This window comes from Lolium rigidum, chromosome 2, assembly GCF_022539505.1.
Source record: "Lolium rigidum isolate FL_2022 chromosome 2, APGP_CSIRO_Lrig_0.1, whole genome shotgun sequence".
NCBI classification, from domain to species: Eukaryota; Viridiplantae; Streptophyta; class Magnoliopsida; order Poales; family Poaceae; genus Lolium; species Lolium rigidum.
The window spans coordinates 188,880,733-188,892,248 of NC_061509.1; the positions used below are offsets into that span (position 1 = coordinate 188,880,733).

The following is an 11,516-nucleotide window of genomic DNA, read 5'->3' on the forward strand; positions in this document are numbered from 1 at the left end:
GATCCCGACAAACACAACATATAGAATTACAGATGATCTTGATCATGTTAGGCAGCTCACAAGATCCAACAATGAAGCACAATGAGGAGAAGACAACCATCTAGCTACTTCTATGGACCCATAGTCCAGGGGTGAACTACTCACTCATCACTCCGGAGGCGACCATGGCGGTGTAGAGTCCTCCGGGAGATGAATCCCCTCTCCGGCAGGGTGCCGGAGGAGATCTCCAGAATCCCCCGAGATGGGATCGGCAGCGGCGGCGGCGTCTCAGTAAGGTTTTCCGTATCGTGGTTTTTCGCATCAGGGGTTTCGCGACGGAGGCTTCAAGTAGGCGGAAGGGCAGAGTCGGGGGCCAGACGAGGGCCCCACACCACAGGTCGGCGCGGCCAAGGGCTGGGCCGCGCCGCCCTATGGTGGCAGCCCCTCGTGGCCCCACTTCGTGTGTTCTTCGGTCTTCTGGAAGCTCCGTGGAAAAATAGGCCCCTGGGTTTTCGTTTCGTCCAATTCCGAGAATATTTCGTTACTAGGATTTCTGAAACCAAAAACAGCAGAAAACAGGAACCGGCACTTCGGCATCTTGTTAATAGGTTAGTTCCGGAAAATGCACGAATATGACATAAAGTGTGCATAAAACATGTAGGTATCATCAATAATATGGCATAGAACATAAGAAATTATCGATACGTCGGAGACGTATCAAGCATCCCCAAGCTTAGTTCTCGCTCGTCCCAAGCGGGTAAAACGATAACAAAGATAATTTCGAAGTGATATGCCATCATAACCTTGATCATACTATTTGTAAACATATGTAGTGGATGCAGCGATCAAAACAATGGTGATGACATGAGTAAACAAGTGAATCATATAGCAAAGACTTTTCATGAATAGTACTTCAAGACAAGCATCAATAAGTCTTGCATAAGAGTTAACTCATAAAGCAATAAATCAAAGTAAAGGCATTGAAGCAACACAAAGGAAGATTAAGTTTCAGCGGTTGCTTTCAACTTGTAACGTGTATATCTCATGGATAATAGTCAACATAGAGTAATATAACAAGTACAATATGCAAGTATGTAAGAATCAATGCACAGTTCACACAAGTGTTTGCTTCTTGAGGTGGAGAGAGATAGGTGAAGCTGACTCAACATAAAAGTAAAGAGAATGGTCCTTCAAAGAGGAAAGCATCGATTGCTATATTTGTGCTAGAGCTTTTATTTTGAAAACATGAAACAATTTTGTCAACGGTAGTAATAAAGCATATGAGTTATGAAAGTTATATCTTACAAGTTGCAAGTCTCATGCATAGTATACTAATAGTGCCCACACCTTGTCCTAATTAACTTGGACTACCGGATCTTTGCAATGCACATGTTTTGACCAAGTGTCACAATGGGGTACCTCCATGCCGCCTGTACAAAGGTCTAAGGAGAAAGCTCGCATTTTGGATTTCTCCCTTTTGATTATTCTCAACTTAGACATCCATACCGGGACAACATGGACAACAGATAATGGACTCCTCTTTAATGCATAAGCATGTGGCAACAATTATTATTCTCATATGAGATTGAGGATATGTGTCCAAACTGAAACTTCCACCATGAATCATGGCTTTAGTTAGCGGCCCAAAGTTCTTCTCTAACAATATGCATGCTCCAACCATGAAGGTGGTAGATCTCTCTTGCTTCGGACAAGACGGACATGCATAGCAACTCACATGATATCCAACAAAGAATAGTTGATGGCGTCCCCGAAACATGGTTATCGCTCAACAAGCAACTTAATAAGAGATAAAGTGCATAAGTACATATTCAATACCACAATAGTTTTTAAGCTATTTGTCCCATGAGCTATATATTGCAAAGGTGAATGATGGAATTTTAAAGGTAGCACTCAAGCAATTTACTTTGGAATGGCGGATAAATACCATGTAGTAGGTAGGTATGGTGGACACAAATGGCATAGTGGTTGGCTCAAGTATTTTGGATGCATGAGAAGTATTCCCTCTCGATACAAGGTTTAGGCTAGCAAGGTTATTTGAAACAAACACAAGGATGAACGGTACAGCAAAACTCACATAAAAGACATATGGTAAACATTATAAGACTCCATACCGTCTTCCTTGTTGTTCAAAACTCAATACTAGATGTTATCTAGACTCTAGAGAAACCAAATATGCAAACCAAATTAGCAAGCTCTAAGTATTTCTTCATTAATGGGTGCAAAGTATATGATGCAAGAGCTTAAACATGAGCACAACAATTGCCAAGTATCAAATTATCCAAGACATTTTAGAATTACTACATGTAGCATTTTCCAATTCCAACCATATAACAATTTAACGAAGATGAAACTTCGCCATGAATACTATGAGTAGAGCCTAAGGACATATTTGTCCATATGCAACAGCGGAGCGTGTCTCTCTCCCATAAAGTGAATGCTAGGATCCATTTTATTCAAACAAAACAAAAAACAAAAACAAACCGACGCTCCAAGCAAAGTGCATAAGATGTGGCCGAATAAAAATATAGTTTCAGGGGAGGAACCTGATAATGTTGTTGATGAAGAAGGGGATGCCTTGGGCATCCCCAAGCTTAGACGCTTGAGTCTTCTTATAATATGCAGGGGTGAACCACCGGGGCATCCCCAAGCTTAGAGCTTTCACTCTCCTTGATCATATTGCATCATACTCCTCTCTTGATCCTTGAAAACTTCCTCCACACCAAACTCGAAACAACTCATTAGAGGGTTAGTGCATAATAAAAATTCACATGTTCAGAGGTGACACAATCATTATTAACACTTCTGTACATTGCATAAAGCTACTGGACATTAATGGATCAAAGAAATTCATTCAACATAGCAAAAGAGGCAATGCGAAATAAAAGACAGAATCTGTCAAAACAGAACAGTCCGTAAAGATGGATTTTATTAGGCCACCAGACTTGCTCAAACGAAAATGCTCAAATTGAATGAAAGTTGCATACATATCTGAGGATCATGCTCGTAAATTGGCGTAATTTTCTGAGCTACCTACAGGGAGATAGACCCAGATTCGTGACAGCAAAGAAATCTGGAACTGTGCAGTAATCCAAATCTAGTACTTACTTTTCTATCAAAGACTTTACTTGGCACAACAAAACTTAAAACTAAGATAAGGAGAGGTTGCTACAGTAGTAAACAACTTCCAAGACACAAATATAAAACAAAAATACTGGAGTAAAAACATGGGTTGTCTCCCATAAGCGCTTTTCTTTAACGCCTTTCAGCTAGGCGCAGAAAGTGTTTCTCAAGTAACATCGAAGGATGAAGCATCAAAATCATAATTTGTTCTAATAATAGAATCATAAGGTACCTTCATTCTCTTTCTAGGGAAGTGTTCCATACCTTTCTTGAATGGAAATTGATATTTAATATTACCTTCCTTCATATCAATAGTAGCACCAACGGTTCGAAGAAAAGGTCTTCCCAATATAATGGGGCAAGATGCATTGCATTCAATATCCAAGACAACAAAATCAACGGGGACAAGGTTATTGTTAACCATAATATGAACATTGTCAACTCTCCCCAAAGGTTTCTTTTTAGCATTATCAGCGAGATTAACATCCAAATAACAATTTTTCAATGGTGGCAAGTCAAGCATATCATAAACTTTTTTAGGCATAACAGAAATACTTGCACCAAGATCACATAAGGCATTACAATCAAAATCTTTGACTCTCATTTTAATGATGGGCTCCCAACCATCCTCTAGCTTTCTAGGAATAGAAGTTTCAAGTTTTAGTTTCTCTTCTCTAGCTTTTATGAGAGCATTTGTAATATGTTTTGTGAAAGCCAAATTTATAGCACTAGCATTGGGACTTTTAGCAAGTTTTTGCAAGAACTTTATAACTTCAGAGATGTGGCAATCATCAAAATCCAAATCATTACAATCTAAAGCAATGGGATTATCATCCCCAAGGTTGGAAAAAATTTCAGCAGTTTTATCACAAGCAGCTTTCAAGCAGTTTTAGCAGCTTCAGGTAATTTTGCGCGCTTTGCACTAGGAGTAGAAGCATTGCTAACACCAATTATTTTACCATTGATAGTAGGAGGTGCAGCAACATATGAATCATTAGCATTGCTAGTGGTGGTAATAGTCCAAACTTTAGCTACATTTTCCTTTTTAGCTAGTTTTTCATTTTCTTCTCTATCCCACCTAGCACGCTAGTTCAGCCATTAATCTTATATTCTCATTAATTCTAACTTGGATGGCATTTGCTGTAGTAACAATTTTATTTTAAATATCCCTATTAGGCATAAATTTCGATTTCAAAAGATCAACATCAGAGGCAAGACTATCAACTCTAGAAACAAGAATATCAATTTTATTGAGCTTTTCCTCAACAGATTTGTTAAAGGCAGTTTGTGTACTAATAAATTCTTTAAGCATGGCTTCAAGTCCAGGGGTGTATTCCTATTATTGTTGTAAGAATTCCCATAAGAATTGGCATAACCGTTACCATTATTATAAGGATATGGCCTATAGTTATTACTAGAATTGTTCCGATAAGCATTGTTGTTGAAATTATTATTTTTAATGAAGTTTACATCAACATGTTCTTCTTGGGCAACCAATGAAGCTAATGGAACATTATTAGGATCAACATTAGTCCTATCATTCGCAAGCATAGACATAATAGCATCAACTTTATCATTCAAGGAAGAGGATTCTTCAACAGAATTTACCTTCTTACCTTGTGGAGCTCTTTCCGTGTGCCATTCAGAGTAATTAACCATCATATTATCAAGAAGCTTTATTGCCTCACCAAGAGTGATGGACATAAAGGTACCTCCAGCAGCTGAATCCAATAAATTCCGCGAAGAAAAATTTAGTCCTGCATAGAAGGTTTGGATGATCATCCAAGTAGTCGATCCATGGGTTGGGCAATTTTTAACCAGTAGATTTCATTCTTTCCCAAGCTTGAGCAACATGTTCATTATCCAATTGTTTAAAATTCATTATGCTACTCCTCAAAGATATAATTTTAGCAGGGGGATAATATCTACCAATAAAAGCATCCTTGCATTTAGTCCATGAATCAATACTATTCTTAGGCGTAGATAGCAACCAATCTTTAGCTCTTCCTCTTAATGAGAAAGGGAACAATTTTAATTTTATAATATCACCATCTACATCTTTATATTTTTGCATTTCACATAGTTCAACGAAATTATTGAGATGGGCAAGCAGCATCATCGAACTAACACCGGAAAATTGCTCTCTCATGACAAGATTAAGTAAAGCAGGTTTAATTTCAAAGAATTCTGCTGTAGTAGCAGGTGGAGCAATAGGTGTGCATAAGAAATCATTATTATTTATGCTTGTGAAGTCACACAACTTAGTATTTTCAGGGTTGTCCATTTTAGCAATAGTAAATAAAGCAAACTAGATAAAGTAAATGCAAGTAAACTAATTTTTTTGTGTTTTTGATATGGCAAACAAAACAGCAAATAAAGTAAAGCTAGCAACTAATTTTTTTGTGTTTTGATATAATGCAGCAAACAAAGTAGTAAATAAAATAAAGCAAGACAAAAACAAAGTAAAGAGATTGAGAAGTGGAGACTCCCCTTGCAGCGTGTCTTGATCTCCCCGGCAACGGCGCCGTGAAAAAGAGCTTGATGGCGTGTATTTCACACGTTCGTTGGGCAACCCCAAGAGGAAGGTATGATGCGCACAGCAGCAAGTTTTCCCTCGAAAGAAACCAAGGTTTATCGAACCAGGAGGAGCCAAGAAGCACGTTGAAGGTTGATGGCGGCGGGATGTAGTGCGGCGCAACACCACAGATTCCGGCGCCAACGTGGAACCTGCACAACACAACCAAAGTACTTTGCCCCAACGAAACAGTGAGGTTGTCAATCTCACCGGCTTGCTGTAACAAAGGATTAACCGTATTGTGTGGAAGATGATTGTTTGCAGAGAAAATAGTAAAACAAGTATTGCAGCAGATTTGTATATCACTATTAAAAGAATGGACCGGGGTCCACAGTTCACTAGAGGTGTCTCTCCCATAAGATAAAAGCATGTTGGGTGAACAAATTACAGTCGGGCAATTGACAAATAGAGAGGGCATAACAATGCACATACATGACATGATAAGTATAGTGAGATTTAATTGGGCATTACGACAAAGTACATAGACCGCCATCCAACCGCACTTATGCCTAAAAAGTCCACCTTCAGGTTATCATCCGAACCCCCTCCAGTATTAAGTTGCAAAGCAACAGACAATTGCATTAAGTATGGTGCGTAATGTAATCAACAACTACATCCTCGGACATAGCGCCAATGTTTTATCCCTAGTGGCAACAGAACAACACAACCTTAGAACTTTCTGTCACTGTCCCAGGTGTCAATGCGGGCATGAACCCACTATCGAGCATAAGTACTCCCTCTTGGAGTTAAAAGTAAAAACTTGGCCAGAGCCTCTACTAGAAACGGAGAGCATGCAAGATCATAAACAACACATGTATAATAACTTGATAATTAACATGACATGGTATTCTCTATCCATCGGATCCCGACAAACACAACATATAGAATTACGGATAGATGATCTTGATCATGTTAGGCAGCTCACAAGATCCAACAATGAAGCACAATAAGGAGAAGACAACCATCTAGCTACTCGCTATGGACCCATAGTCCAGGGGTGAACTACTCACTCATCACTCCGGAGGCGACCATGGCGGTGTAGAGTCCTCCGGGAGATGAATCCCCTCTCCGGCAGGGTGCCGGAGGAGATCTCCGAGAATCCCCCGAGATGGGATCGGCGGCGGCGGCGTCTCGGCAAGGTTTTCCGTATCGTGGTTTTTCGCATCGGGGGTTTCGCGACGGAGGCTTTGAGTAGGCGGAAGGGCGAGTCGGGGGCCAGACGAGGGCCCCACACCACAGGTCGGCGCGGCCAAGGGCTGGGCCGCGCCGCCCTATGGTGGCAGCCCCTCGTGGCCCCACTTCGTGTGTTCTTCGGTCTTCTGGAAGCTCCGTGGAAAAATAGGCCCCTGGGTTTTCGTTTCGTCCAATTCCGAGAATATTTCGTTACTAGGATTTCTGAAACCAAAAACAGCGTAAAACAGGAACTCGGCACTTCGGCATCTTGTTAATAGGTTAGTTCCAGAAAATGCACGAATATGACATAAAGTGTGCATAAAACATGTAGGTATCATCAATAATATGGCATAGAACATAAGAAATTATCGATACGTCGGAGACGTATCAGACATCTCCTGAGACAGGCCCCAGAAGACCTCGACGAAGTAAAGACGACAAGCGAGAACCACAAAGATGACCAAGACGATGATGCCACTTCTGAAAGGAGGCGGTAGTGGAAGCAGCAAGCACATGTGGTGCAGTCGGTGAAGTGGTGGAAGAAGGAACATGAAGCCAGTCAAGCTCTCAAAGTCCCTGGGAGTCACGGCACCGGGGGCCAGCCCCAACCAGTGCCCGAGTGTGAGTGTCCTGAACAGAACAAGAATCGACATCAAGAATGACCCGACAACCAGAATCAGTAAGTTGAGCAGCGGAAAACAAGTTCATGGTAAGACGGGGAACATGAGAAACATCAGGAACTGAAAAGGAGGGAGTAGAAAGAGTGCCACGACCAGCAATAGGAAGAGAAGTACCATCGGCAGTAAGAACACTAGCAGGAAGAGGAAGGGGACGAAGAGAAGAAAGAGAGGAAGAATCAGGAGACATGTGAAAAGAAGCTCCAGAATCCAGAACCCACGAAGATGTACCTGACTTTGTAGATGAAACAGCCGCAGAGGCAGCAGTACCCGTCGAAGCAGAGCCAGAGGAGGCAAGGAGGCGCTGAAGTCTCGCTATATCCTGCTCAGTGAAACCAGCGGTGACAGGTGCTGAAGGTGGAGCACGAGGAGGCACACCCCGCTGCTTCTGATAGCAGTCAGACTCAAGGTGACCAGACCTCCGACAGTGAGTGCAGAACCGAGGAGGGCGAGGGCGACCCCCACCACGAGACGGGCGGGCTCCTCCAGAAGCAGCAGGCGCTGGTGTGGGTAGAAGCGGCGGTGCAGGTGCAGTGGGAACTCGAGCAGCAAGAACAGAAGGTGTCCCAAGCAGTCCATCACCACGCAGACAAGTCTCCTCAGCACAAAGCTCAGTCAACACCTCTGAGATAGGAACACGGCCTCAGGCAAACAACTGAGCACGACGGGGCTCAAACTCTGGACGAAGTCGAGACATGAACTCATGGATCCTCTGAAAATCCATATCTGAACGTACTGTCCGGCAACACTGGCAAGTACCACGGACAACGACCGCGAAGGGAGTCAAGCCGGCGCCGGATCACCGCACTCGGGTGTAGAACTCATCAACGATAGAGTCGCCCGCCGAAGATCATGCTCCCGACGCAACACGGACAAGTACAGAGAATCCCCGCAGGTCGATAGCGCCGATGAAGGTGAGACCACATCTCGACAGCAGTGAGCGAGGCCCATAAACTCAGAAGCAAACTGTGGCTGAACACTCTGAGAAAGAACGGCAGCAGCCCTGACATCCTAATCACACCACTGAGTAAAGGTAGCCAAACTGTCACGGTAAGAGCCAAGAGCCTCTGAATAAGCAAGTACATTCTCCTCATATGCCTCATCAGCAGTAGTCTCTACAGACTTGGCTGCATCCCGATCAGCCTGAGAAGCATCCTCAGGAAGGGCCTGTAGCACGGACGGCGGGGTAGGAGGCACAGGAGCAGTGGGGCGCGGCGGACAAGAGACCTCGCCGGTGAGAACACCCCACAGCCGAAGACCACACATGTGAATGCGCATAAATGCAGCAAACTCTCCATAGTTGGTACCATCGAAGATCACAGGACAATGAGGGATACTCACATAGCCAGTGGACGCCATCATATTTTTTTTTACTCAGATCTGGATCTGGCCCGATCCAGGTTTGCGTGGAGGCACGCGGGAGGGCCTCCCGTGGCCACAGACACGAGCAGGCAGAGCTCGGCCAGCAGAGGACGCTGGCAGGGCGAGCACAGCTGGGACGGCGGCCAAGGCGGGCCGGCCAGGGCGCGGCCGGCAGGGGCGCAACCGGGGGACGGCCGGCAGGGGCGCGCCCGGGGGACGGCCGGCAGGGGCGCGGCGGGGGCACGACCGGGACGGGCCGCAGGGTCACGGCCGGTAGGGGCGCGGCGGAGGCGTGCCGGCTGGGATACGGCCGAGGGACGGCCGGCAGGGGCCGGATCGAGCCTGCGGGCGTGCCGGTCGTGAGTGGAGATGGAGATGGCCGAAACGGGATCGCGGGAGCTCCAAATCGAGCTTCCAAAACGACGAAAAAGAAGTCTAAAAGAGCTCGATCCCGACAAGCACGAGAGAGAAGGAGAAGGGTGGAGCAGCAGCCGGAAGGATCATCGGCGGCAGCGCGGATCGAGCCCGGAGTTGCAACGTGCAAAGAGCTAAACCTAGAGCTCTGATACCATGTTGAGAATGAGCAACTAGTATTCACAGGGGGCCAAAGGCCAATACATGTACAAGGGTACAATAGGGTACAATATGCAGGGAAACCCCTCACACTATGGGAATATACAGTACAGGGGACTATACACCACTAACATAAGGCATACTCGATTGAGACGGCAACGTGACCTATTATACCGTAAGTAAATAACAGCTACTCCCCCATTCCACAATAGAGTGGTGTTTCGGCACATGGGAGCATATGCTCCCTTTATTTTAAAATACATGCTATAGATATTTTGAAATTTCAAAATAATGAAACGAAAAATGCCGTGTGGCGTGTGTAAAAAAGACAACATTCAATGCTAGAAATAAGGCTTTTCAGAAGATTTTTTTTCTTTTTTACATAGATCAAAAAAAAAATTGATTCCTCGCGAAACTTGACGAACACACGTATATTATGGACATGTACATGTAGATTTTTTTATCAAAAATTTTCGACATTTCAAAATATAATAGTTTGGTAGAGGGAGCATACGCACCCGAGAGCCAAATTGAATTTTTGGTTTCGGTGAGCTATTTAGTAAGTAGTTCATATATTTAGTTATAATAACATCTTATATTACAGGACGTACTGACGGAGGGAGTACATTAGTATGGAACAAGAAAAGGTTGCACATAGAGCGTAGCAGAGCATTAGTTTGGCATGTAAAGGTTCACGTCTCTCCCGGGCGGGGGGCGGCCCTGTCACGCTCACACACACGTACTAGGGTGAAAGAAACAAGCACCACACCCAGGCCAGGACGCATAGGGCGCCCGCGGAATCTCCCCCACTAGTACGTGCTTCCAGCTTTAGTGATCAGCTAAGATCGATCGAGTGCTCCCCTCTCCCCACCACCATCTTCTTCCTCCCGCTGTCTCCTCTTCCTCCATCCCTCCATATATACCCACCGCGATCCTGCGACCTTCCACCGTGAGCTACCCTTCTACTTTCCTCGGAGCAAGCATAATATACATGTGATCTTCGGCCACAACTCCACCAATACCGAGATGCTGTGTGTGCGGATGACGCCGCTGGTTGCGCGAAGCATCGGGTGCTCCGTTGGGGTGGCGCGAGCTGTGTGAGTGTGAGCGTGCGTGCACGGAAGGATGTGCTTCGGCTGCCGTGTCCTCGCCGAGCTCTCGTCGTGAGGGTATATCAACAAGGCTACGTGATCGACCGATCGATCGATCCTCCTGCTGTTTCTTGGTTTCTTGGTCGATCGGCGGCATGTGGGGCGACGTGGTGTCGGTGGTCCGGCAGGGCCTGCGGTGGCGGCGACGGAGGGGGAGGAGGACGACGGCTCGGGTGGTGGACGAGAGCGCGCTCGACGCCGTCGTCGCCGCGGAGGACGGCGGTGCCGCGCCTGGCGCCACCGTGGCGCCGAGCGTGGCCGGCGCGCTGGCCAGGGCGCTGCTGGCGCTCGCGTGCGCCGTCCGCTTCGACGGCGACGGCGTGTCCACGGAGGAGGCCTGGGCGGCCAGCGCGTGGCGGCCGCGCGCCGACGAGGTCAGCCACCTCATGGTGCGCGAGAGCATGCGCTACGCCATCTACGCGTAGCCATACCCAGGAGGACCTACAGGCAGAGTAGGACTGTACGTACGTATGTGTGGATGTGTGGATGGTGTACGTGCATAGATAGATATCTATACGATGTTGGGTACTAGATTGATGTATAGAGTATTGTATCTTCGATGTACTTGTTCCGTTTCAACAACAACAACAAGATCACAGCTACATGTGTCCTGGTAAGTGGGCTGGCGTGCTTATATGTATACAATTCTTGGTTAATCTGAGAGATCACTCTAGTTTAATATCAATTGTCATGCTACTGTCATTCTCTTCTCCTTCTAGCTTTTTCCCCTTTGGATTTTTCTTCTCCTCATAATCTCGCTTTCTGTATCTGAGTAAGCCCAGAGGACTGAATGTTTGTACTCGTGCCATTTATCCTGAAACACATCGCTGCAAGTTCAGATATCTGTAGTTCTGACTTCTCAGTTTGGCTAAATAATTCTACTCC

The 11,516-nt window shown here is 45.4% G+C and overlaps 1 protein-coding gene across 1 annotated transcript; it reads left to right on the plus strand.

The window, feature by feature from the left end:
- The first annotated feature begins 10,299 nt into the window (after positions 1 to 10,299).
- LOC124687856 lies at positions 10,300 to 11,316 on the plus strand. The gene has a single exon (XM_047221588.1). It carries the CDS (start codon positions 10,727 to 10,729, stop codon positions 11,054 to 11,056), a length of 330 nt encoding a protein of 109 aa, XP_047077544.1. The 5' UTR covers positions 10,300 to 10,726; the 3' UTR covers positions 11,057 to 11,316.
- The last annotated feature ends 200 nt before the right edge of the window (positions 11,317 to 11,516 follow it).

Excerpts from the sequence above, each read along its gene's own strand:
- LOC124687856 (XM_047221588.1), top strand. The coding sequence starts at position 10,727 with ATGTGGGGCGACGTGGTGTCGGTGGTCCGGCAGGGCCTGCGGTGGCGG.